Below are 25,444 nucleotides of genomic sequence, written 5' to 3'. Positions count from 1 at the left end.
TGCAATACTTAAAAAATCTGTTTCTGTATAATAGAGTTTCAAAGTAGTTCTCTAAAATAGTTTGGATTTGCTTTTTTTAATGGTATTTTAGTCTTTCTGACACTTCCCTGGAATCTGAAGTACAAATTCCTGGTTTTCAAGAAAGCTGAAGGCAGAATAAAATAGATTTGGGGAGGGGGAAAATGGTATGGGCAACTTGCAGTTTTCAGGCTGATACCTTGGATGTCATGATCTAGCCTTGGGCAAGGCTTTTTTGTTTTTTTATTAAGCTGCTGAACTGTAGAGCTTTGATTCTAAGGCTTTAGGATGGGGACATTGACATAGTCTTAATGACAAGAGACAGCCTGCATGGTGAGGAACTGGAATGATTTTGGAGACCATTTTCAACTTCTACAGATGTGTTGTAGCCAGCCTGCAGGGCTGAAATATCACTATCAGAAATCTCTTTGAGCACTGCTTATTGCTGCATCATTTGCTGTCAGTCTAGCTAGACCTCTCTCCAAGTAGTAGAAAGAAGCTTTTATTTGCAGTGGCATTTCCTTTGTTAAAGTTTTTTAATAGTGGATTAGACCATTTTTTTTAGTCTAAATAGCAGTGGAAAAAAGTGCTAATGTTCATTATTATTATTATTATTATTGTTATTATAGGAAATAAGCTTTTCTGTAATGACGTTAGAGAGCTGAAATCTCGTTGTAAGGTTCACTGGTTTAAAACAAAAAGAAAAAAGATTATAATCCTAAACTGCTGGAAGTTGATTACTGTGTTCATTGGAGCTGTGCCAGTTTTTGCCGCTGGAAAATCTGGACCCCCACTACCTCCTGATTTCACAACTTTCCGACTCGTTCCTTCATTTGCTCACAGCTGACCAGAAACAGTGTATCTTAGTGCTAAGCCTTCCTTAGGCTCAGGTTATTTTATTAGCTAAGGTTCAGTGTTATTCTAGTGGGTCCCCAAGGCTGGGATTTGTATCAAATGTAGCAATCTTTTAATATTTTCTACAGTGCATTTTAGCAGTGGTTTGTAACTTACAATATGTAAGGACGTTTTTTCTTTGAATTAACTTTAGAGGCACACATCAGCTATTTGCAGAACCAAAGGACTTTTTGGTCATGCTGCACTCATCCTCAGAGTAAGGCAACACTCACAGAAATATAAATAACAGAACATGGTGTCTCTAAATCTTTTATAAAGTATTATTTGGTGTTGTGCACTTGTCATTTAAAAGCCGATGTAAGTTCCTTTCAGTATTTAAATTACTTTTGTGTAACCTATGTTTTCATATATTTGTATGACTTGCATATTGGAATTGTGAGTCGTCGTGTTCTGACATTTTATTTCTCTTAACAGAAAGGGAATCATAAGCTATAGATGGGAAACAAATGATTGTAGTACTACTACAAGGCATTCTTAAAGCAAGAACAGTGAGCACAGAATTATGGTGGGTTTTTTAGGATTTTTCCCTTTTTTTTTCAGTTTTCCTTTTTTATTTTTTTTTCTTTCTCAGTTTTTCCACAGTCCAACCAAAGCCTCAAAGTTAAGCACCAGAGGTCACATTGCTGAAGATGATGATATATTATCACACTCAGTATTATGTGTTCTTAAGATTATTCACAAAAGCATATACACAGGACTAGTTTTTATACAGTATTCATCCACTACAAAGGTGGTATTAATTGCTGTACTCTTTTCATGTATGTTTCTTCTTTTTTATCTGAGTATCCTGACACTTCAAGTAAAACATATTGCATTAGAATGATCATTTGTTTTGATCTTTGAAAATTTGAATAAAGATGAGATCTCAGACCTCCTAAATGAAAGCCATGTATGCAATTTTAAGTTCTTCATTTTACTGTTTACTCTTTTCCCACTTATTCTTCCTTGTATACCTTTGCTGAAAACCTTCATGTTTTTTTAGGTTTTTGTACTGTGTTAAAAGGCAGATGATTCTTTAATTCTTGTCTAATTTTAAAATAATCTCATTTTTCCTTTTTTTCTAAATGATCTGAGGACTGTCTAGAGATATGGTGTTACACAAAAGATACTCCGGTCACAAGTGGTGTTCCCCAGGGCTCAGTATGGGAACAGCGGCCAGTTCTGTTCTGATTATATATCTTTACCAGGGATCTGTATGGGGGGACCGAGTGCACCCTCAGTCGGTTTGCAGATGACACCAAGCTGGGGGCAGTGCTGACCTGCGGGAGGGCAGGGGACTCTGCAGAGGGGGCTGGGCAGGCCGGGCCGATGGGCCGAGGCCACTTGTAGGAGGTTCAACAGGGCTCAGTGCCGGGTCCTGCCCCTGGGTCACACCAGCCCCGCGCAGCGCGACGGGCTGGGGCAGGGGGCTGGGAACTGCCTGGGGGGAAGGGCCTGGGGGGGCTGGGTGACAGCCCTGGGCAGGAGCCAGCAGTGTGCCCAAAGACCAAGAGCATCCTGGCTTGTATCCAAAACAGTGTGGCCAGCAGGGCCAGGGCGGTGACCGTCCCCCCGCACTGGGCACTGGTGAGGCCGCACCTCGAACACGGGGTTCAGCTTTGGGCCCCTCACTTCAGGAGGGACGTTGAGGGGCTGGAGCGTGTCCAGAGAGGGGCAACGCAGCTGGTGAAGGGTCTGGGGCACAAGTCTGATGGGGAGCGGCTGAGGAAACCAGTTGTTTAGCCTGGAGAAAAGGAGGCTCGGGGGGGGGGGCTTACCATTCTCTACAACTATCTGAAAGGAGTTTGTAGTGAGGTGGGTGTTGGTCTCTTCTCCCAAGTAACAAGTGACAGGACAAGAGGAAATGGCCTGAAGTTGCACAAGGGGAGGTTTAGATTGGATATTAGGAAAAATTTCTTCACCAAAAGGGTTGCCAAGTGTTGGAACAGGCTGCCCAGGGAGGTGGTTGAGTCACCATCCCTGGAAGTATTGAAAAGACATGTAGATGTGGTACTTAAAGACATGGTTTAGTGGTAGACTTGATGGTCCTGGTTTAAAGGTTGGTCTTGATGATATTAAAGATCTTTTCCAACCTAAATGATTCTATGATTCTTATCATTACCTATATCATTATTCTTCACAACCCATAATGATAAAGGCATGTCTAAATCAAATCAAACTCCAGTGCTTTCCTAATAAATCCAAACCCCAAGGTATCATCTTAAACATTTTGTTCTAGGTGAAATAATTTTTATTTCTTTTTCAATTTCTATATTTTTCTTATTCAGTTTATTTATTATTCAATACATTTCATGTTACTGCTTAAGGACATTTTCCCTTTAAGCATTCTGGTATTATTGACTAATTAAAATTCCAAAAAGCTAGGTAAAAAAAATCAGTTAATACAATATTAGCGATAGATATATGAACACTAGCAATAACTAGAATTTGTCTACAATTTTTCTTTTCCTCCTAGGTCTTTTAGCCAAGAAAGCAACAGTTGTTTTATGGCTTGTTAGCCTTAATAACCATAGAGTGTTTTGTAATGAGGTTTTGAGTTAACTAGAGAGCTGTTTTACTGCTAACCTCTGCCAAGATGTTGTCCCACAAAACCCATGTGTGTGATGATTCATGCCTATAACTGAAAGACGTGGATTTAAACTCATGCAAATCACTTCTAGAAAGTGACAGGATGATTTAATGAACCGTGCCTGGTATATGGAGAAATCCTAGGGAACAAAAAGCTGAACAGTAGGTGTGTTAAAATACATTAGTTCTACTGATTTAATATAGTTACATTTATTTCCAGTGAAAAAAGGTTGAATGAAGTATTAAGTCATGTAAAGATTGCCAGGGGTTAATATGTCATGATTTCCTCTGGGATTTGCATTTTTCTTATCTGAAGTGCTGTGCTTTGTTGAAGAAAGAAAAACTGCTGTTTGAAAGAGTTTAAATGTATGAGTAATACAGCTGTTTTCCCACTAATCTGGTTATATGCTTTGATAGCAGTAAGTGGTAGATGATAGAGGCAGCAATTCCATCCCAGCACGTTATGATTTAGTGACTTGGTTTCAAATGTTGACACAGAGAGTATAATTTGTTTATGATTGTGGGTAGGCTGCAGTTTGCAGGGGAAATGCGTTTCAACTTCAAATCTGTAGAGGTGCGGAGAACCATGCAAAGGAAAAACCCATCTTACACAAACATGTTAAAGGTCAGGAGCTGTAGGACTGTTTAAAATAATACAGCCTTTGTAAAAATCCAAACTAGTGTTTACTGTTTAGGAACTGGAAATTAAATGTTATGAGCATACTAGGGATAAGAGAATCATGTTCTGGGAATATTGAAAGCTCATCTGCTCTTGTGCAGTTCTGCATATCAACTAAAATCAGAGGGAAGGAGATATCTGAATTAATTGATTTCAAAGAAAACACTATGCACGCAGCCTATGAAATTATCGTTGGGGATAAAAGCAATCTGTGGATGATACACCCCTTTTCCCACTGATTTTTAATAGCAGTTTATGATGTAATTCCCACATCTCAGTGGTTGAAAACCTGTTTAATTTGCCCCCTTACTGCCAAGTTGATACTATTTTATGCCTTCCTAATTAAAATATTTAAATATGATAATACAGAGAAAAAAGACAGTTATGTAAAGAGCTTCTCAGTTTATCAAAGGGCTCCTTTCCCTTTCTGCTGCCATGTTCCTTCCTGTGTTCTGCAGTTCAGATTGCACCTATATTCTCTTAGGTACAGGGAGACATTCCTTCCTTCTGGGAAATAACTTAAGCTTGTTTAAAAATGTAACGAACATGCCATGGGTGGAAATCTTAGCTGAAGTCCTATTGAATAGAGGCAGAGTCTAGATTTTGCAGCCAGGTAGCCTGTCATGCTTATGCTTTCTTTGCTAGAAGTTTTAGATTTGTATGAATGTATTTCTGTTAAATCAGCAAAAACTTCCAGAATTTTTTGAAAAATAACTTAAAGTTGGTTTCCTTTATTACTTCCATTTAGTGGGGTTTTAGTGAACTGTAAAATAAATTGCATACTCAAATAGAGTAAGCTATATTTTTTTCGTATGTGATATTTTTTTTATTTTAACCCAGAAAATTTCAGTGGTGGTTAGTTTTTCTAAATAAAATCACTGTTTGAGGAAGAAATCAAAATTAATCATGATATCAGTGTGAGATACTGGCACTGAAGTCGTTCTATTGGTGGATCTAGAAGAGGGTATGAAAAGGACTCCTGTATGAAGGGGCTTACCAGCAGACATGCTAATGTAATTCAGTCCTTACTTTCTCATTCTCCACGATGGACAATATTACGGAGAAAATATGAAGACGCCTGCCATCTTTTTCATTATTTGACAAATTAAAAAAAGATAGAGACTCAAGTTCCCGCTGTAGGTTTGCGTAATCTTAGTATTTTAATCCTGGAACATTTCAGATAACGAATCACAGTAGCTCCAGTTGAGTATACAGTCTCCTCAGCTTCACAGCTATGTGAGGCAGTAAACAAATATATATTACTGTTTTGCAGGGGGCGTGGGTGGTGTTTGGTTGGGTTTTTTTTTTCATAGTCAGTGAAAAGTGATATCAAGGCAGGTTCAGGGTTGAGTGTTGAGCTTCATGATTCTCTTAACAACAGTCCATCTAATTGTATCATGACCTTGCAGTTTTTCTTAAATTGAATGGCTCATTTTCAAGAAAATGATAGCTACAGAGAAGCTTCATAAGAGCATTCCTTAATGGAAAATCATTAGCATTCCTTAATGGAAGGTCATTATCTTGCACTTCCCCTATTCAGGAACGAAGTGAATTGTTATATATATATTCATACAGTTGTGTTTAGTAAGCACTGTAGATGCTGGGTTAAACAAAACTCAGAGATGTTAAGATGAAAATCTAGTATTCAATTTCTGCATTGCTAATAATTGCAGGTAGATCTAGGCTATGTATCTATGGAAATAAATGGGAAGTGTGTCTGGAGGATGTGTTTAGCAAATGTAATGAAGATGAGTATTTTGCAAATAACAATGAAGAAAATCTGGGAACTATGGAAACCCAGCAACTGTTGAAAAGTTAGAAAGAATTTTTTTAATGGATTAATGAGAGTAGAAGTGGAAGCAAGAAATGTGTAGTATAAACAACACCATGAAATGTTTGTCTGTCTGCAGAATTACAGTTTAATTTTGCTTCCCCTCTAAAAAGAAAGCTGAGAAAAGACTTGATGCTATGTTAAAGTATTTCACATGGGGCTAGAGTTGAGAGGATGTTGTATTACGTGGCTTTTTTGACATGAGGTTAATTGACTTCAGTAGGAACCTGATCCTCAGGAAAGAAAATTACACAGTTTGTATCAAGAAAAAGTGAGGCACCACTAGCAGTCAAACTTCTTGCAATCTTCTTGCATTCTTCATCACACATGATTAACTAGAAGTGTTTGTACAGCTTCAGTGACATGGCTAGAGATAACTTTTCACCTAAATACTATATGGTTTGATGGTTCACTTTCTCTTCTGGGAGGCAAACGGTGAGTATTTGAACTGAGATTCTGACTGTATATCTCCTTTGTTCTGGCTGAATAGCATTACATAAATGTGGATCATAAGATTAATTTAACACAAAAAGTGTTGGCTCAGATTTTACAAAAAAAGATTGTAGGTATATTCTCTGAGGACCAGAAGTGGTTTATGGTTGATTGCTTGGTTCTTGAAAGCATCTCCTCAGAGTCCTGAGTGAGTCATCTGAGAAGCTGGAATTCATACATGCTCTCAAACTCCAGTATTTGACCTTTTGGGGGGCTGTTCTGGGGTCCGTAAATAAATATGCTGATAATGGATTTGATCACAGTTGAGAAGCGGGAAAACTCTTGCATCCATAGACTCACAAAACTGTCAGAGAAACACACTGCAAGAATCACTAGTTGAAGCCCAATAAATTTGAATGGCACATGAATAGTTAATATGTCTCAACAAATTTCAAGGAAAAATATTGCTGTCTTCATATCAATATTTAATGCTTTCCTGGAAGATGCACTTTAAGCAAACATCTACCACTAAATGTAATTGTTAAGGTCTATTACAGAAGTAACCAAGGGAATTTTAAGAACCAGTGGTATGTGGGTGGTGAGACAATGTGCAAGAGGTCAGATTAGAGTATCTCATTGCCCCTTTTGGCCTTAAGAATACATAAAGATTTTGATTCGTTGTTTGATTGTTTTTTTCTTTTTGTTTTGTCCTGCTGACTTAAGTGTTTAACCCAAGCAGCTGTTCATCATACACCTTAGTTATTAATGGACTGGAAAGTACTTAATCATCCTTGTGTGGTGCCTTTATCTTTGTAAATAGGGAATATTTACGGAGTATTTATTTGTTTTCTGTGTATACTCTAAGAGTTTAGCCCTACCTAGCAAGAAACGTGTCCAATAGTTAGGCTCTTTCTTATCCCTAGTGTACTTACAATGTCCTTGCTATCTTCAGTTTAACCAGCCCTACAATATTGCCTGTGCAATAAGACAGCACAGCAAGTACCTCTATAAAACGAACATATACAAAATAGGCCATGGTAAAGAAATTAAGATGAAGTGTTACATTGCTGTCCTGTAATAATAGTATAATCATAGAATCATTTAGGTTGGAAAAGACCTTTGAGATCATCAACTCCAACTATTAGCACTGCATCTATGCATTTTTTTAAGTATCTTCAGGATTGGTGACTCAACCACCTCCCTGGGCAGCCTGTTCCAACGCTTCACCACCCTTTCAGTGAAGAAATTTTTCCTAATATCCAATCTAAACCACCCCTGGTGCAACTTGAGGCCGTTTCCTCTTGTCCTGTCACTTGTCATATGGGAGACCTACTCCCACTTGCCTACAACCTCCTTTCAGGTATTTGTAGAGAGCAATAAGGTCTCTCCTGAGTCTCCTCCAGGCTAAACAACCCCAGTTCCCTCAGCCGCTCCTCATCAGACTTGTTCTCTAGACCCTTCACCAGCTGTGTTGCCCCTCTCTGGACACACTCCAGCACCTCTACATCCCTGTTGCAGTGAGGGGCCCAAAGCTGAACCCCATGTTCGAGGTGCGGCCTCACCAGTGCCCAGTACAAGAGGACGGTCACTGCCCTGGCCCTGCTGGCCACACTGTTTTGGTTACAAACCAGGATGCTCTTGTCCTTCTTGGCCACCTGGGCACACTGCTGACTCATGTTCAGTTGGTGGTCAGCCAGCACCAACATACCCTTTCCCACCAGACAGCACTAATTATGGTATATGTTTACAGTTTTTGTTTACTATCTGGGTTCAAATAATATGCCATTATGTGAAAGTAATATAACATAAAACCCATGGCAATGTTAGTGCAGGGTCAAGTCTCTCTCTGAGAATTACAGCTAGCACCAGGACAATCTACAAAAGCCAAGTTGCCATGTTCAGCTCAGGACTGTGCTCAAGCTAGTAAGCCTTCTTAAAAGTACAGACAGATCCCACACAGAAACTGCTCATCTTTGTATTCAAAGGCCATCTAGCCATACCTGATAAATTGCTAGAGAATTTAGGAAGAAATCAGAAGTTTCAGTAGTTTTTTCCTGATTTCTCATTTAAACTGAGCCTTACATAGCTACAAACAAACTTGAGAAACCTTTAGTGGATGAAGTTATTTTTCTTTTAGAGTTACTAAATAATAACCAAGCCATCTGAATTCAGGGATTTGTTTATTATTATATATTACTTTACCTGTTAAGGGAAAGCATATCATGCCAGATTCAACACCCCAAGAGAGGTGAGGCTGCCACAGCTCCATGCCACATATCCAACTAGTAGTGAGGCTGAAAATGCATTCTCAGTGGGCACATGCACATGGAGCACATGTATATACCACATAACATATATTCATGTAGATACATACGTATCAGGCCAGCCACACAGGTAACAGAAAAATGCAGAGCACTCCAGTGAACACAGAGAGTGCCAACAGCCTCTTCCTGCTCCCCTTGCTGGCTGAGCTGGATGGAAGGCTGCTGGTGGGAATATCTATCTATCTATAGATAGGTATCAATAGATAGGTAGATAGATTAGATTGATTGATTGATTGATTAGATAGATACTGTGTGGATCCCTCCAGCAGCTGGGCTCAGACACTCCATTTGCCCAGCAGCTGCCCCTAGATTGCAGTCTGCCCTGTTGCTCCCACCTAGACATACAAGCCCCCGTGGCTATAACCCCACTCCAGTTGCTGGCAGAGACCATCCCGTATACACAGGCAGAGCTGTCAAGGTCTCCCTTTTTCCCAGTTGGCAACCCCGCAACTGTGATCTCACCCTTAGAGACACAACAGACACACACACACGCACACGCACACGCACACGCACACGCACACGCACACACACACACACACACACCCCACGCGCACACGCACACGCACATGCACACGCACGCACGCACGCTTCACTCCTAAAGACCCCCAGGACCAGCACCTGGTACTCATTCCAGGTGGTGGTATCATGGACACGTGTCCCTGTGACCCGCAGGCCCACTCCAGTTGCTGACAGAAGACACTCCAGTCTCTCTAGCTGCCCCATGGAGCAGCACAACCAGCCCTGAGACTCATGGTCTCACTCGAGTTGCTGGGCTCGCACATCCACACACAGGTACACATGCAGAATAGATAGTCCCTCACCCAGGAAAAGAGATAGAAATGAAATTTAATAAGAAGGCAGAACAGACTGCGCTGATGTGATGCAGGACATGGCCAGGCAATACCAGCAAGCCATTTACACAGGAGCAACAATTTTCCCCTTTATGCTTCTATTTCTCTCCACTTGTTTATCCCCAAGTTACCTAAATCCATCCCTTTCCTCACCCTGGTTCTCCCCTTACATATTCTGTAGTAAGTTCTGTCCAGTCCTGAAATATTCTTCCCCTGCATCCCATGTCTCCCATACAACCTCCCTCAGTCAAAAAGGGGGGTTACTGTATTATAATTATTGCACAGGCCCTAGTTAGTTGTGGAAAATGAAAAACGCCTCCAGAAGATAAGTCATCCTGACTATATTGAGGGCAAATTATTGTCAGGAAATGCCAGTCTGTCTCCACTGGCTGTAGGGAGAACCTGGGCCACACTCTTGGGCTGGACTCCCAATTAAAAGATCACTGAAATGAGATGAGCTGAATCATACTCCCTCTGCTCACCTAAGAATGCAAAAGGGAGTCAGTGGGAATAAAAACCACAGACGCTTTTGGGGCTTTTTACACCTTCATTTTTCTTCTTGTGTGTTACTGTTTGTTTTAACATATCAGCATTTTTTTTACTGGTGTGTTATTAACTGTAACTTTGGTTTGCTGTGGAAAAAAAATGTTCAAAAGGTATGTAAGAGAGAAAAAAAAGTGGAAAGAGTTGGCAAAGGAATGGGGAAAATCTTAAACCTAGATATGTTTCATTTTAGATCTGTCACAAAGTATTAATTCTTGGGAATAGAGTACTTGAGTGCATGGAAATTGGAAGCTGAAATTCTGTATAAGGATGTCAGGAGCAGAGATGTTGCTGGAAACTACATTTATTACTGTACCGTAGAGCTGACGATTCCACATGACTAGAAAAGTCACCTCCATTCTCACTTTGAGGAATTGCTTTGGGCATCAATACAGATTTTTATTGTCTCCTCTTATACTTGTCAAATGTCAGGAAGTCAGGCTTTCCAACAGCACATGGCATGAGCTTCTGCAGTTTCCAGAATAAATCCTATCTTTGTTGTATATTAGTAGTATTTAAAATGAGTAGTTTAGTAGTATATAAAGTGAGGTTATAGCTCTACCTCATGGTTCCACTGGTTAATAAATCTTGTTGGCTATTTCCAGTTTCTTAATTTTTAATACAGCACAAGTCTTACTAAAGAGACCCCTGCTTCATTAGCTGTATCATTGATCCTGTGATTTTTTATGGCATGTCATATCCTGGACCAAAAGTGCATTTCTGAGTCAGCTTTACAACTAGCAGACAATTACTGGGGGCATCGTGAGTATAATTAAAAATTTGTGGTGGGTGAATGGTGTCTCGAACAATGAACTCATTCCTTACCAGTTCTGAAAAGGCTGGGCTGGGCCAGCTTTGATGATTCTTCTGGGGAAAGATGACTCACCATCTTAATGAAAAAAGAAAAAAATGCAGTCTGTCCATAAATTTGGGATAGGATGGGGGCAATTTGTTCTAGGGTCGGGTTTTTTTAAATGTATTTTCTATAAAACTTATCTATTTGGTAGGTGAACATTTTAAGCCATATGTGGCAAGGTGTTGGTTTAGTGTGAGTCTAAAGGAACTGTTAACTTAAGACAAATCATGAATGAAATACTCATCAACTTCTCAAGTCTTATTTCAAGACAATTTCCCCTGTCTCATGCTTCCCTGCCTTAGCAGCAGCGTCTCACACATCAGCAGTGTCCCGCTGCAGCCTCCTTACTGCTCGCGAGCCCCAGGCACCGTGTGCAGCCAGGCACATGGCTCTGCCCTGCAAGGGTGACAGGCACATTTAAGTCAAGCTGTGGGAATATGGAGATGACATTGCAGCCCCCTGCCACACCCCAGTTATGTGGCCTGATGCTGACATGTATGTCTACTTGTAATTTGCTGCACTGACTAAACGTTCATCTTGCTTTTGATGCCCTGAGTAGCAACCCCATATATCCAGTGAATTTATAGATAACGGTTAAGCACTCAAATATTTATCTCTGTGGGCCAGTGATAGGACACAAGGAAATGGAATGAAACTGTGCCAGGGAAGTTCAGTTTGGATATTAGGAAAAGGTTCTTCACCAAGAGGGTAGATGGTCACTGGAACAGGCTCCCCAGGGAAGTAGTCACAGCACCAAAACTGTCAGAGTTCAAGGAATGTCTGCTTGACGCTCTTAGTCACATGGTTTAGTTTTAGGTAGTTCTGCAAGGAGCAGGGAGTTGGACTTGATCCTTATGGATCCCTTCCAACTTGAGATATTCTGTGATTCTATGATTCATCTTTTTGGCCAATGCTGTGTTGTGTTCTAAACAATTTGAATTTGACTGCATGAATATTTCCTCAGTCAGACTGACAATAAAATAATTTTCTAGAGAGTGTCTTCTTGTTAGAGCCCTTCTCTAGAGTGCCTCTGGGTAGCAGTGCCACACAGTGCAGGCTGCAGGACTGCAGCGCTACCATAGCGCAGTAGCTAGATCAGCCAGCTTTCTCTGGGAGGCACTGAAGTTTCAATAGCAGTCAGAAACATAGGATTGTAAGTAAATAATACATGCTAACTTTGCCATAGCATCATGGAATGACCACAAATGAGCTCATCTTGCTAAGCTAATTCATCTTTCAGCCTACACTGACATCCTTTGTTGTAACTCAGATTCACAGCACAGCATCATACTTCATAGTCTGAACATTAAACCTTTTGTACTCAGTGGGATCTTTGCATTGATTTATGTGCAGGTAATTATATTGGTTAGAAAGATTAACAAAGCTCACTAAGAGCAGATTTTGTCCTAGTATTTGGTCTTTTTCCAAACACTTGTCTCGTATTATGCTACAATAATTTTTTCAGCAGGTATTTCATGATCTTAAAGTTTTGTTGTCATTGAAAGCTGCTACCTCTGGTCTATAATACACTGTATATACATTTCACAATGAAATGTGATACACTTTAAATTTCAGGAATCGCCAATAGTGTAAACTGGTATATAATCCTAATTTTGTTTCATCCAATACAATTTAAGAAATGCAGGTGTGCTCCTTCTTGTACTAGAGTAAGTTTTTTTAGAATTTCTCTGCAATGTATATGTAGGGTTGTACTGTATACCTGAAGACTATGTGTGCAAATCATAGGATAGGAGAAAACAATTATTCTATAGCAAGATATGAATCCTAAAGTTTGACACCACATACTTTTTGGCATGTCAAATTACAAAGCCTTTATTGCTTGAACTGCCTCAAATTTTCTGTGTACTGAGATCTACATGGGAATAGAACTTTGCAAATTGCTTTCTTACTATTCTCTAAATGGGTTCTGATAAATATTTATAATATCTTCTCACTCCTGAAATATAGATTCTAACAGGCCTTATTCAAGATTCAGTTGTTCTTGGGATTAACCTTAAAATCCTATTACCAAGCCTAAAGCAGCAGGAAAAAAAGGAAAAGAAAACCAGCAAGGCTGGATTTAGCTACAAGAGAAAAGCCTGATGAAATCAGATCTATTTCACTATTGCTCATTTAATACGTATAGATACAACTGGGTCACCAAGCTGATTTAGCCATGAGGTAGAAGTAGCATAGCAACAAACCTCAGCAGATTGAAAGTCAGCAGCAGTAGGATCTGATTAGGTCTTCAGCAAGCTGACTATATTTTTCTCAATTTTCACAATTCCCAGAATGATGTTTCTGTTTTATTCAGCTATCCTGATCATGGTATTTTAAATAGTTAAGTTTTGTCTCTGTAGCAAGTTTATGAATTACTGCTTTGTTCAAGTTTATATGATTTTATATAAAAGATAAACCTTTATGAATGTTTAAAGATATACAATTTACATACAGATTAAGGCAGGGGCTCACTTAATGTCGGAAGTTTGGGAAGGGTGGTTTTTAAAATTGTTTTAGTTTTTTGCTTGATTTTTATTTGTTGCTTAGAAGTATAATTTCAGGAAATTATGGTAAAAGAAACATGCTAAGTTGAATCAGTAGATGTTAGTAAACTAACCAGGATGTGTAAAGAATAGGGAGGCAGCAAGTAAGGATGGTTGGGAAAGTCTGAGCTTTTACATAGATTTGGTGTTAAATAATATTCAGTAAGAATGTTATCACTTTACAGATTTTGGAGATAAAGACATTTAGACAAGAAATTGTTTAACAGCTTTTCCACTATGAGTATTGTAAACACAGCTGGTAAAGCTGCTGGAAATTAAGATGCCTGGTTTGGTAATGTGGATCCTTTGTATAGAAAAATAGATTTTCATCCTTTTGGAGCTGGGACCTCTTGTGTTCAATGTGGGAATTTTTTTTTTTTTTTTTGAGAAGGAAGTTTTGATTTTAGTATTCCTGTTTCTTCCCTCATTTGGCATACAAGAATATGTTATTGTTTTAGTTGAAATGAAAAATGGATTCCAGTCACAGAAAGCACCAACAACCTACACCAAAGTGTAAAATTTCCCATTTCAAGGTAACGTTTGTAAGACCAGTTCAACTTTTTTTGTTTTAGTGCCACCTAGTGACTAAAACTGGAAAAAGTTTTTTAAAGTTTCATTGATTTATTGGTTTTGGTTTGTTTATGTTGTTGCATTTTCCAGTAATGAGATGATTTACAAAAACTTTTGTGCTTTTCAATTTGAATCGCAGAGCTAGTGCTGCTTTCTCCAATTTCTTTTCCTGAGGATTTACATAAAGTTATTGCTATCGTTTTTGAGAACTGTGGCTTTCCTCAGTGGATTACTGCTTTGTTCACATAGCATCTGATAAATGTTGATTGTCGCTTGCTTTCTTGATCATGTCATAAAAACAACGAAGCACATACCTATACATAAACATTTCTCATAAATATATATACACACATATGTATGAAGACATCATATACAGCAGAAAAAAAGTCATTGACTGTCAGAAACAGTAATGAGCATTTTCTGATCAAGATAAATCAATGCCTCGAGATATTACTCTTTAATTGTTCATACCATTTCTTCTTATGCTGCTGTTTCTGGTGCCAGCTTGTTTTGTTAGCATTACACATAATGTGAATGCTAAGACAGTGCAATGAAGGGGTTGCTTTGGGTTTCCTTTCATAAAAGAAGCGGAATCAATTGAAATGTTTTATTTGTATTTAAATAACCTTCTACACTTTCCAAAAGAATTACTGACATTGGATTTTGGATTTATATCCCTTATACCTCTCAGGATATAGAGATATGTTTAGATATATAGAGAGGGATAGACGGATAGACAGAAGAGAATTTGAAACATTCATCAATTTATACATTGCCTGTGAAATCAGATCTTTCTCTTCCAGTGCTGTAGCCTTCAGAATGAACCGCATTAGCGGTGTGTGCATTTTGAATAAGGTTGAGTAATAAGCTGTTTATGAGAATTCATGCTTTAAGAATTTGTGCCCTATTTGACTTTGTGTTTTAAATGGCATATAGCAAAATAACTAATACTAAGTTAAAGGGCAAATCTGAGGTCTGGGAGTTGGTTGCACAAAGGAAAGAGGAAAAAAACCTGGTCATTTCTTTGCCTCAGATTTACTTGTTTTCTTCCCTGTTGCTTCACTTTTCTCACCGATAAAATGAAACCAGTTCTGAGCTATTTCACAAGAAGTCCAAGACACTCAGTAATGTTTGACAATGTTGTGATGCCAAAGTGCGGATATCCCTGGGAGTTATATGCTATGTGTTACTTGCTATACTTGTCAACTGGGGAGAAGTTGGCAGGTATCCACAAAAGGCAGATTTATAAAAAAAATTCCCAATAGAAAAGCCAGTTTGTACCTGTTCAGCAGGTAATTTATTGAACCAAAGGCAGTTGTTTGTTGTTGTTTTTTTTTTTTTTAAAAAAAAAGATTATACCTTTTTTTCTGTTTTTAGAGAAAAACTCACCTGATTTTTTTTTCCCCCCCCAGGCTGCTTGATAGCGATCTTGCTACTTAACTGTCTGAAGTTTTTCAGTCCCTGTATACCCCACTTCTTAACACTGATCCTTTATTTCTTCATTTTGCAGACTTTTTCCATGAGGGGTTACACCCCAGCTCCCCTTTCTTTTGTGTTATACTGACCTCTTAATGAAAACCTTTGCCTGTAGGGTTATTCATTTTTTGATCTGCCATTATATCCACAGAGTGCTTAGAGCGGGAACACATAAGAAATAATTGAACATCTCTGTTTCACTTCCCTTGAATCCTCTAATATCCTGGTGTTGGGGAAGGAGGTTTGATAATTTTAAAAAAGGATTTGCAGGCTGAGATGCTGGATAAGAGGAGGCTTTTAGCAATGCAGAAGTAACTGTTCTGGAATCATAAGAGGATTTCAGAATGACAACCCCTTCTCTTGTCCATCAGTTTAACTCTTGGGGCACTATGAATTGGAGAGGTTCGTGTGTCTGGAGGAGCCCACGGCTCAATGGAAGTACCCAAGGGAGGGGAAAGGTCTCAAGCATTTCGGTATTTTGCTGCAGTTCTGTATAATTTTCCATTGCTTTTCAAGTTGATCCTTCTCTGAATCGAAGGATAAAGACAAGGTCCTTGTAAAATCATCTGATTAGTATTTCTCTTTCTGACCCTCTCCGGAATGACAACGTTCAAGCAGCATTAAACTCAAACCCTTTTGTTCAGAGTTTTAAGTTAAATTGAATTATTTTCTTATCTTTCATGTTATTGAGTTGCCCCTTATATGGCCAAAATTATACTGGTGGTTTGAGGTCAACTGGATGAAGTTCTCTAACACTCTTAGTGCCCCAGTAACAGGCTTGGGTATTCTAGCCCAAACCTGTGAATAGGTCATTTCCTCTAACCTGAGGATTGTTCTGGGAGACTCCAAAAGGATATAAATAAATTGGATAGTGAGAAATAATCTAGTTTAAAATATATCTAGATTCTATACCTTGCTATATAATTACAAGACAAATTTAATTACAGTAATACTAAATGATACTTCAAAAAAAAAAGCTAAGGTTATCCTGTTTCCCATGATTTCCAAGTGTTTTGCTGCAAGCCCCTTATTTTAGCTTAGATAGTGAATATGTTTTTTATATAGTTTAGAAGTTGTCCCTGGTGGTGCCATACTGTATAGAGTGGCTTTAGGTTTTAACAACTGAATGATTTGCCTCCAAATGTCATTGGTTGTTTTCTAAGTGACTTACTAAGCCCTCGAACTTGCACACAAATTCCATTTATTTTCTTTCTACCACAATGGTATTTTTGTGACATATATTTGTCTTCATTGCAATAATTGGTAGAAAATGCTGGTCTGATAAATACCCAACTGGCATATTTCATATAGGTACGTAGAGAGTATTTTATTCATTAAAGTATGAATTGTAGTTACTTCAATTTTGCCTCTTTGATAGGTTTTGATTTTGTAAAAACATGGACTTTCTGAAAAGGCAACTGGTTTTTGAAATCTTGTATGTTCTTTCTTCTAGTTAAATACTAAGTGATTATGTTGTTAACTGGTTTTCAAGAATTCATCTAAAGTTAAGTAAGCTTATTATGGTACTTAGGAGACAGATAATGTGACTAGCAATTGTTAAAGGCTTGTTGCAGGTATTTTGGCTTTTGGTATCCTAATGTGTGAAAAATTTTAATGCTACTATTGCTAATATATTTCAGATGAGTGTAACTGAAAGCTGACTCAGTTTGGTTAAGTTATGGATAGTCCTGGTATTTGTCACATGGTCAGCTGGTTAAAGAGTAAAAGTATTTTAGTATTATGAAAAGCCAGCTTTAAGGGTGATCTGAAGCCTTTTACACTTGAAATCATTTATTTCAGTATTTTACCGGAGTTCAAATTAATTGAATGTAGCCTTGAATTTTCTTGCCCCCTTTGGACATTCTTATTAGCCATATTTCAATCTTCAGACTTGCCTTCACCCCCTTGCAAACAGGTAAATGTACATTTTGGAGGACTGTTGTTCCATCTACTAATTCCTTTATCTAATCAAAAACTCTTCTCATCTTCTTTGTCGACTGGCGTTAACAATAATGTTGACTGATGTATTTGAAAACAGCTGGGTCATATATTTTCTCAATTAAATTACAGAATTTGCAGGCTTTGGTTAATGTAGCTCTCCGTTCTACAAATGTGTTATTTCTCTCCTTCATTTTACATCAGTATTTGTCAATCTATAGATGCAGATGTTTTGACCTTGACCGTTTGTTCACTTTACATCGTGTGTAAGTACAGTACAGTTTACTTGTTAGCTGCTTAAACAGTTTGAGCCAGTATTTTTAAAATGTCATTTTTGTATCTGTAATTACTGATCCATATGCTAGATACCTGACCTTCATAGAAATAATTACCCTGATACATTTGCAGGACTGCTAGCAAGCAATTTACATTTGCAGTTTAATGTTAGTGGCATTTCAGGAAGAAATTTTCACTTGTCACTAGATTTTCACTTGAACATGTAAACTGCTGTTTGCTACAGACCAAGACAAGGCAGGCACTGACCATAAGACTTAATGTATGGTTACTTTTATATTAGGTCATTAAAAATTTGCGTATAATGTTGCTGGTGAAGCAGAACAGTGTTTTCACTCTTTAAGTTTTCAGATGAAATTGACTTGTGTAGAGCAGAGCTACCTACCAGATAGTGGTTTTCTTCTAGTTTCCAAGTACAAGATCTGCTCTTTCATCCCATCTCATGATTAGAATCAATTTTCAGATCTTGTCTTTTTAAAATTACTTTACATCAGTAATTTTCCCGTCATGGCTACAAAATTAGGTCAAGACAAGCTGAAATAATTCCAGAGCACGGTATGTTTTTCACTCCCACATAGTTAATGTACATAATAATCATTGGTTGATTTATTGCTTACTTCTGTAAGAAACTTCTGTAAGAAACACCATTGAGTGTGTCAGTGTTTTGCATCAAAGTAAATCGATTACAGTTGTGTGAACATCTCATACTGCTTTTACACAGCAAATAAAAATCTTCACATGATATTGAGGGGAAACAAAACTAAATTAATTACCATAATTTGTTTGTGTCTGGGGAAAGAACTTTTATAAAATAACTATCTTTTAAAATCGCACAATGGAAATGTTAGGGTTCAGCTGGAAGTCTTACATATTAATCACAATGGAAGGTTGCTCTTACCAAAATATTCTTTTCTGGGAAATATGGCATACACTAAAGGAATTAAAGTTGAAAATTTGTAGTCCAATTCCATTAATTTTTTTTAAAGGTGAAGTTTGCATAGTGACACTGGGAGAATTGGAAAATATTTTCAATCATCGTTATCTCACGCTGGTTTCGTACTTCCGTTACTGTAAAGAATTTAGATACATGATCCTATGTTTATAGTTGTGGTATTATGAAAACTAAAGCCCTGATAAATAAAAAAGTAAATAAGCAATCTTTGTAGTATTATTGTATACAACTGACTTCTGTAGAATACTTGATCAAATATAACAGTGCATTTTTCAAAGTTAAAGCACTTGTTCATGCTTTTGCATGTTTTTGGAAACAGTTGTCCCCTTGTGACACATTGGGAACTGCGTATTGATTGAAAGGGGCACAGAAAACTTTGCATGGAGTCCTTTGAGAATAACTTGCTCCCACAGATTCTAATCATCTGGAGACTTGAGCTATAAAATTGGGACAGAGTAATAACTGTCCTTATTCATTAAAAAGATGTATGAAGATTCTTATATGGGTATTCTCATAGTATATTCTGCCTGGCAACAATCATTACAATTTTTTAGCTGATACGATCCTCAGGAAAACAGCAACTATACCATAAAAATATCAGTATCTCGCCAAAAGACAGTATTAGCTCACAAGGAATCCCATGAGCAAAAATAAGCTCCCTAGAAAAATAAATACAATATGAAGATGACAAGGTATTAGGTTAGTTGTGAATTACTTAATGCTCAAAATGAAAACAGTGGGGTTTCTTGTTTAATGCTCAAAATGAAAACAGTGGGGTTTCTTGTTTAGGTTCTACATACATGCAGGAGTGGTTTGTGGTACAATAACGATATTAGAACATGAGGCAAATTCATGCTTTAAAGTCTCTAGTTTATGGGGCACTTTGAACACATCCTTTTTGTGAGAATAAGGAATTACATGTGGAACTGTAAATAAGAATCCAGCATAGCAAACACTCTCATAATAATCTCTGGATTTGCTCACTTACAGCCAAAAACCCCACAGTTGCTGCTCTGTGGCTATTTTCAAGGATCTGGAACAAATTAGGCTAAGCCTAAGCCTGAGGATGATGCTTTTCTCTGTCAGTCATCTCTGCCACAAGCTGTACTACATTTGCTGTTATGCATTTGCTCCTACTAATTTGATAGCAAAAGTCTCATTGATTAGAGTGGACATTTCATTAAAAGTACTGGTAGTTCATATTTTGGTTGGTCCTTAAAGCAAGGAGCTTGCACCTGTACGCGTCTGATTCCAGGACATGGAAAAGTCTGCATACCTCCTAAACATCCTATTGAACTGAATTAAAAATGGTTCGATATTATTAATCCCTTCATCCTTTTAAGTTCTGTTCATTGTAGGCATCCTACAATTACAGTGCAAGTTGATGTTTGCTGCTGGTAACAGTTCTCTTTCTGTACTTTGTGCCTGGTACTTAGTGATTCATTTTAGACATAAATAGTCTGAGCAGTTACTGAAATCTGTGACCTTATTTACCTTATCTTCTATACTGTACTATTGAACTAATTAGCAGTATTGAGACTTAAGCCAGCAAGGCCTGACTTTTAAGTTGTTTTGAGGCTTTGCACCAGGTTGACAGCATAAAATTGCATTTACATTTACTTTCACTGAAGACCCTTGATCAGGAAGAGGCATAATAATCTGTTTTCAGCTGAAACATAAATTAGAAAGTCTGGATTTTAGTGCCTTTGCTGAGGTGGAGTTTTACAGAGTTTTTTGAACATCTTATTTGCCAGTGATAAAAAAAAAAAAGCTAACACAAGAAATCTGGATAGATAAAAGAGTTCAAAATTTGGCCAAGACAACAGTTTTAGTAATATTAGTCAAGAATATCTTAAAAAAATCACTTTGTTGTAGTTAAAAGGAGATTTTCATTCAAATAGAGTTAAGCAGAGATTATGTGCAAGAATATGCACATTCATTCAAAGCTACAATTAGAATTGTGCATGCTGCAGCTTTTTTCAAAAGGAGTCTTGTCTTTGACTTCAAATAGATAAATACAGAGGTAGCTAAAAAACGAGATGTATTTCTGCATCACTCTCTACTGGGATGTATATATATTTGTACTTATACGTGTATGTATGTATATTTGTAGAGAGACAAATTTTAAAGGGATCATAAACTGATTTTTACTTGACCAGAGGAGTATTTTGCACACAAATTTTCTATGTATGTTTTTAAATAATGTCAGAATCTTGTATAAATGAATTTTTCAGGGAGTAGTCTTTGCGGATATGTGAGTAAGAGAGCACAAATATGTGTTCTCCTCTTACAACTATACCATCAAGTGGTTTCTTTGTCCCAGAGGTGTATTTCATTTTCTTTAAGGTGTATGTAGTAATTGGTTATGATCTGCAAGTTTCACTGTAAAACTGCTGACTAATACGTGCAATATGGAAGTCACCTGGTAATTCAGCCAATATTTTTCAGTATTAACAAAAGTGAAATAAATACTTCCCCATGTTTTTTTTATTTATTTCCCTAAGTCTGCATTTCTCAGTTTTCATTACATGAGCTTGAAACAAAATTTGAGGGAATTTTTCCACTATAGTACAGGTTTTTTGATTGTGATAAAGAGTAACACCAAATACTTTTTTATTTTTAAATATAAGTATTTTTAATTTTGAAACTTCCAGACACTGTTGGACATTCTCAGTGTAGTGGAAATTAAACCCCAGGTGTGACGTGCCTTATCTTATGGATCAAGAAAACATTAGCCTTTACTAGTGCAGTACCTAGAAAAGAGAATTAACTGTCTTTAATACTATTTCTATTTATTTTACAGTTTAACAATAATGCTCAGAACGTCAGTTGCTTTAATCATCTTGTCCAAGCTAATGTGAGGAACAAGAAGAAGCTGAAAGAAGCAGTCTATAAAATCTCTGCGAAAGGAATTACAGACTACAAAAAAGGCTTTAGCTATGCTTTTGAACAGCTGTTAAATGTAAGTATGAAAGTCATTTCTCTTTGCTGTAAAGTGAAGAAGGAGAATTTCAATGTTTAGATGGCCACTGCATGCTCTTCCATTGTGTAACTAAGGTGTAGAAATGCAAACCTTTATTTAGCAAGTAAATTTATCGCAACAATATATTTTTTTTCTTTGCAGATCACCCACCAGGTTGCTAAAATTCGGGAATAAATTTCATTTTCAATGTGCTGTACTGTTTTTACTTCATTCATTCAGCTAGTTTTTATTTAACTTGTGATTCTCAGTTGGCGTATAGGTGCGGTAGTGGTTGATTTGCAGGTAGTTTTAAAATGGAAGGCTCTATGTTATAGTGTTATTATTTCAATTTTACTACAGTATCTCCTAGCACTGTTTAGTTAATCTACAATTTCAAACTTATTACAAGTCATAAATAGTTGGCCATGGCTTAAGCAGGACAGAGGGGAGCAAATGACTTAGTTAATAGAGGAATATTAGGCACCTTGAGAGTATTCTAATTCCTTTTACTTTCTCATGTATAAAAAACATAATTTCCTCAAAAATCAAATGTATTGTTTCCATTTTTAAATTACATTGTACTTTCTAATTTGCACCCAAGCAGTAGCTTTCTGAAGTAGTACTGTTTCTCATTCACCACAAATGTTGAGTTTTATTAGTAATTTTTAAATAGTTTGCATAGCTGTTTAAAAAAAAAAAAATCTACTTTTGACCTTCATAAAGACTGCGTATTGAGTCTTCACCTTAGTGTAAATAAAACTATACCAATTTACAGCAGTTAAGGATCTAGCTTAACAAATATGAAATTTATTCTTTTTATTACTATTTTTTAATATATCAGTGATATATCTATCAGTATACAAATTTTAATTTTTCCCCCTAACCTTTCAGATTCTGGACTTCAAAGTGCTTTCGTGCCATGCAGGTGTAGGGCTGGAGCTGACTGAAAATTTTCTAACCTTGTCAAATTTTGATGGAGGAAAAAAAATACAATGTTTCCAAGTATATTTTCTCAGTAGATCACTATTTAGGTTAGCAGAGGGGTTTCATAGTCATAGAATGGTTTGGGTTGGATGGACCTTAAGGATCATCTAATCCAACCCCCTGCCAGGGACAGGGACACCTTCCACTAGACCAGGTTGCTCCAAGACCTGTCCAACGTGGCCTTGAACACTTCCAGGGAGGGGGCATCCAGGTTTGGTGGGGAAATGATTGGGTGCCCTCTGCTGATGATTGTATAAAACTGTAAACAGTATTTTAAAGGCTGCTGGGTGGTTTTGGACCAGGCTGGAAGGCATTTCCCCTTTTTATGCATCTGTTCCCATCTCATGCAGAGGCAACTAGGAAGACACATGAAATTTTGCCAAATATGTTCCTAATAACATTTATATTTGATTAACATTAAGTATTACATTTGATGCAGCACCAGATACATACTTTGTGAACACGCAGTATTAAGAAGACTTGAACACATGGGAAACCTCAAAGTGTACTTGTTTGTAAAATTAAAATATGCTTAAAAAAATGGTTGGAGATCAGTCTCATAAAGGGATCATCTCTCGTGTAACTAGAGGCAGAGGTGTGATTAGCCTCACATAATCCTGTAAATTATGGCTGGACATTGTAGATGTTTATATCAAGGGAAATTAAAAGATTTCAGTAGGTTATAGAAATATAGTTGTCCTCTCCAGATATAGACAAATCCATTTGGCAGGAAGAGTAAAGGGCTGGTGATGGAGTTAGTGCCAGACTCTGGTGACAAGACAATATAATAGGATGATATAATACAGGCTTAAACAAATAATAAAAAATATGCTTTGGGATAGTTTCCAGTTGTGTATTTATGAATTCAAACACACCAATTGCTTTAAGGTCCATGGAAATGGAATATTTTTTAACAGCTCAAATTTTCATAACAGTTTTGTGGGTACTGTTTCTGGGTCACAGTTATTGCAAACAATTTTGCTGAATACCAAAGTAATATTTCACTTGTGCCATAAAAAACTTAGTGTCTGATGGAAATAGACACTTAAGGTTTTTTTCAACATACTAATTGAAGTGTTTATCAATAATCTTTATTCCATAATTTATATGCAATATTTTTCCGTTATTTAGTGTTATATAAAGTTGCTATTTCATTGAAAATAATAATACTTTAGCTTCAGCAATTCAGGAGGGTTTTTTTATCTGATACCGTAATACCTACAATTTGTCCAAAAAAATGATCTTGAAATCATCTCTTCTTGAGTAGTTGATTTTTGGTTTGGTTTAGCTTTTCCTTTGTCAGTGGCATGAAACGCATGATGAAAAAAGCATTCCTAAAGTGTTATGTCATAAGATATAAGCCCCACCTGACACTTAATGAGTTAATTTTAGGGATGTGAAATATGCACAGTATAAAATGGATCATGTCCTGTTTGCTCTTTTGAAAGAAAGAAAAAAAAAAAGGCCTCAATCAAGTGCAAGAGCAAGCTAAACATGAATATGGAGACTCAGTTCCAACGTCTATTCTTCCGTGTTTTTTTGTCCTGGCGAAGCTGCTGTATAGGCAACACATTCCTTTTCAGCTCTGGTCTCCGATGGGAGGGCAGAGCCATCCATGGGACTGCTGAGGAAAACTCTTCAGAAAAATGATGAAATTACTGTAACAGCTTTGCAAAATCACTTCTATTTACTCCCTGAGCCACCTTTGTGCAAATGGCAGAAAAAAAAAAAAAAAGGCGTGTTGTAAAGGCAATTCTGCCTTCCTCCTGATCCTTTGTAAGAGACTGATGTGTTAAGTTCATTCATCAGGATGTAAAGTTTTTATGGTGGGAAAATATCATATGATTTGTTATTCATGTTCATATTTCCAATGTTGTTTGGAGGCTAAAATCTTGAATATTTTTTTTCCATGGCATGACTTCAATATCTAAATGGTGTAGTGTAAGTAAATGCTTTTCTGTAAGTACTAGGAGATAAAGAGAAAACACTGCATTTTTCTCATACTATATAAGCATATGCTAAGCAAGCCACCAGAATTTTAGGTTGAAACTCAGAGGTTACAAACTGAACATGTTCTATTATTTCTGGAGAGCAAGCCTGGAATAGAGAGAATTGAGAGCTGTCTCTGACTCTTAATTCAGCAGTCAGTTACTAGAAAAGTAACTGATTTAGTTAAAAAAAAATAATTTTTTAAAAAATCTGCTTTATTCAGTTCAAAGTTCACATTTTACTTGTGCAGGTTCATATTTGCCCATAGCAGTGTTCATTTCAAAATCAATAGGAAAGCTTTAGAATATGAGGAGGCTTTGGTCACCTTCCTTGTCATCTCTTTGGTTTCCCCCTGATTTTATTTTGGTCTGTATATTAAATCACTGTAAATGTAGGTGAGTTTATTTATGAAGTATCCAGCTCAACTTTTATTACTTTTTTAATATTGAAAATATTGCAACCCAAAGCTATATCTTGTAGGTTACGTTTCACAAGCAGATGGTCATAAATTATTTAATTCCAAATGAAACACAGTGAGCTGATGCAATTGGAGAGAACGTATTGATTTCAAATGGGTTTTATATGTTGTTAGATGTAAGAAAATCTTTGGGCTTGTTTTTTTGGTTTTGGTTATTTTTTGTTTGGTTGGTTGGTTGGGTTTTTTTCCAAATGATTAATTAAGTAGTTATTCACTGAATATTGAACTACCAGTACAAATC

At 37.1% G+C, this 25,444-nt stretch overlaps 1 protein-coding gene across 11 annotated transcripts in view; it reads left to right on the top strand.

Annotated features, from left to right (window-relative positions):
* Positions 1-25,444, top strand: part of CACNA2D1 (calcium voltage-gated channel auxiliary subunit alpha2delta 1) — a 436,670-nt gene that overhangs the window by 324,267 nt on the left and 86,959 nt on the right. For all 11 annotated transcript variants that reach the window (XR_008822121.1, XR_008822120.1, XM_056340748.1 and 8 more), the window contains exon 11: positions 21,594-21,752. Coding sequence is in view for 9 of the 11 variants with exons in the window: in XM_056340748.1 (XP_056196723.1) it covers positions 21,594-21,752 (159 nt within the window). In the remaining 2 variants the exon portion in view is untranslated. The remainder of the gene's footprint in view (positions 1-21,593; positions 21,753-25,444) is intronic.

This window comes from Falco biarmicus, chromosome 5 (assembly GCF_023638135.1).
Source record: "Falco biarmicus isolate bFalBia1 chromosome 5, bFalBia1.pri, whole genome shotgun sequence".
NCBI lineage: Eukaryota > Metazoa > Chordata > Aves > Falconiformes > Falconidae > Falco > Falco biarmicus.
This window is presented reverse-complemented; position numbering and strand designations above follow the sequence as displayed.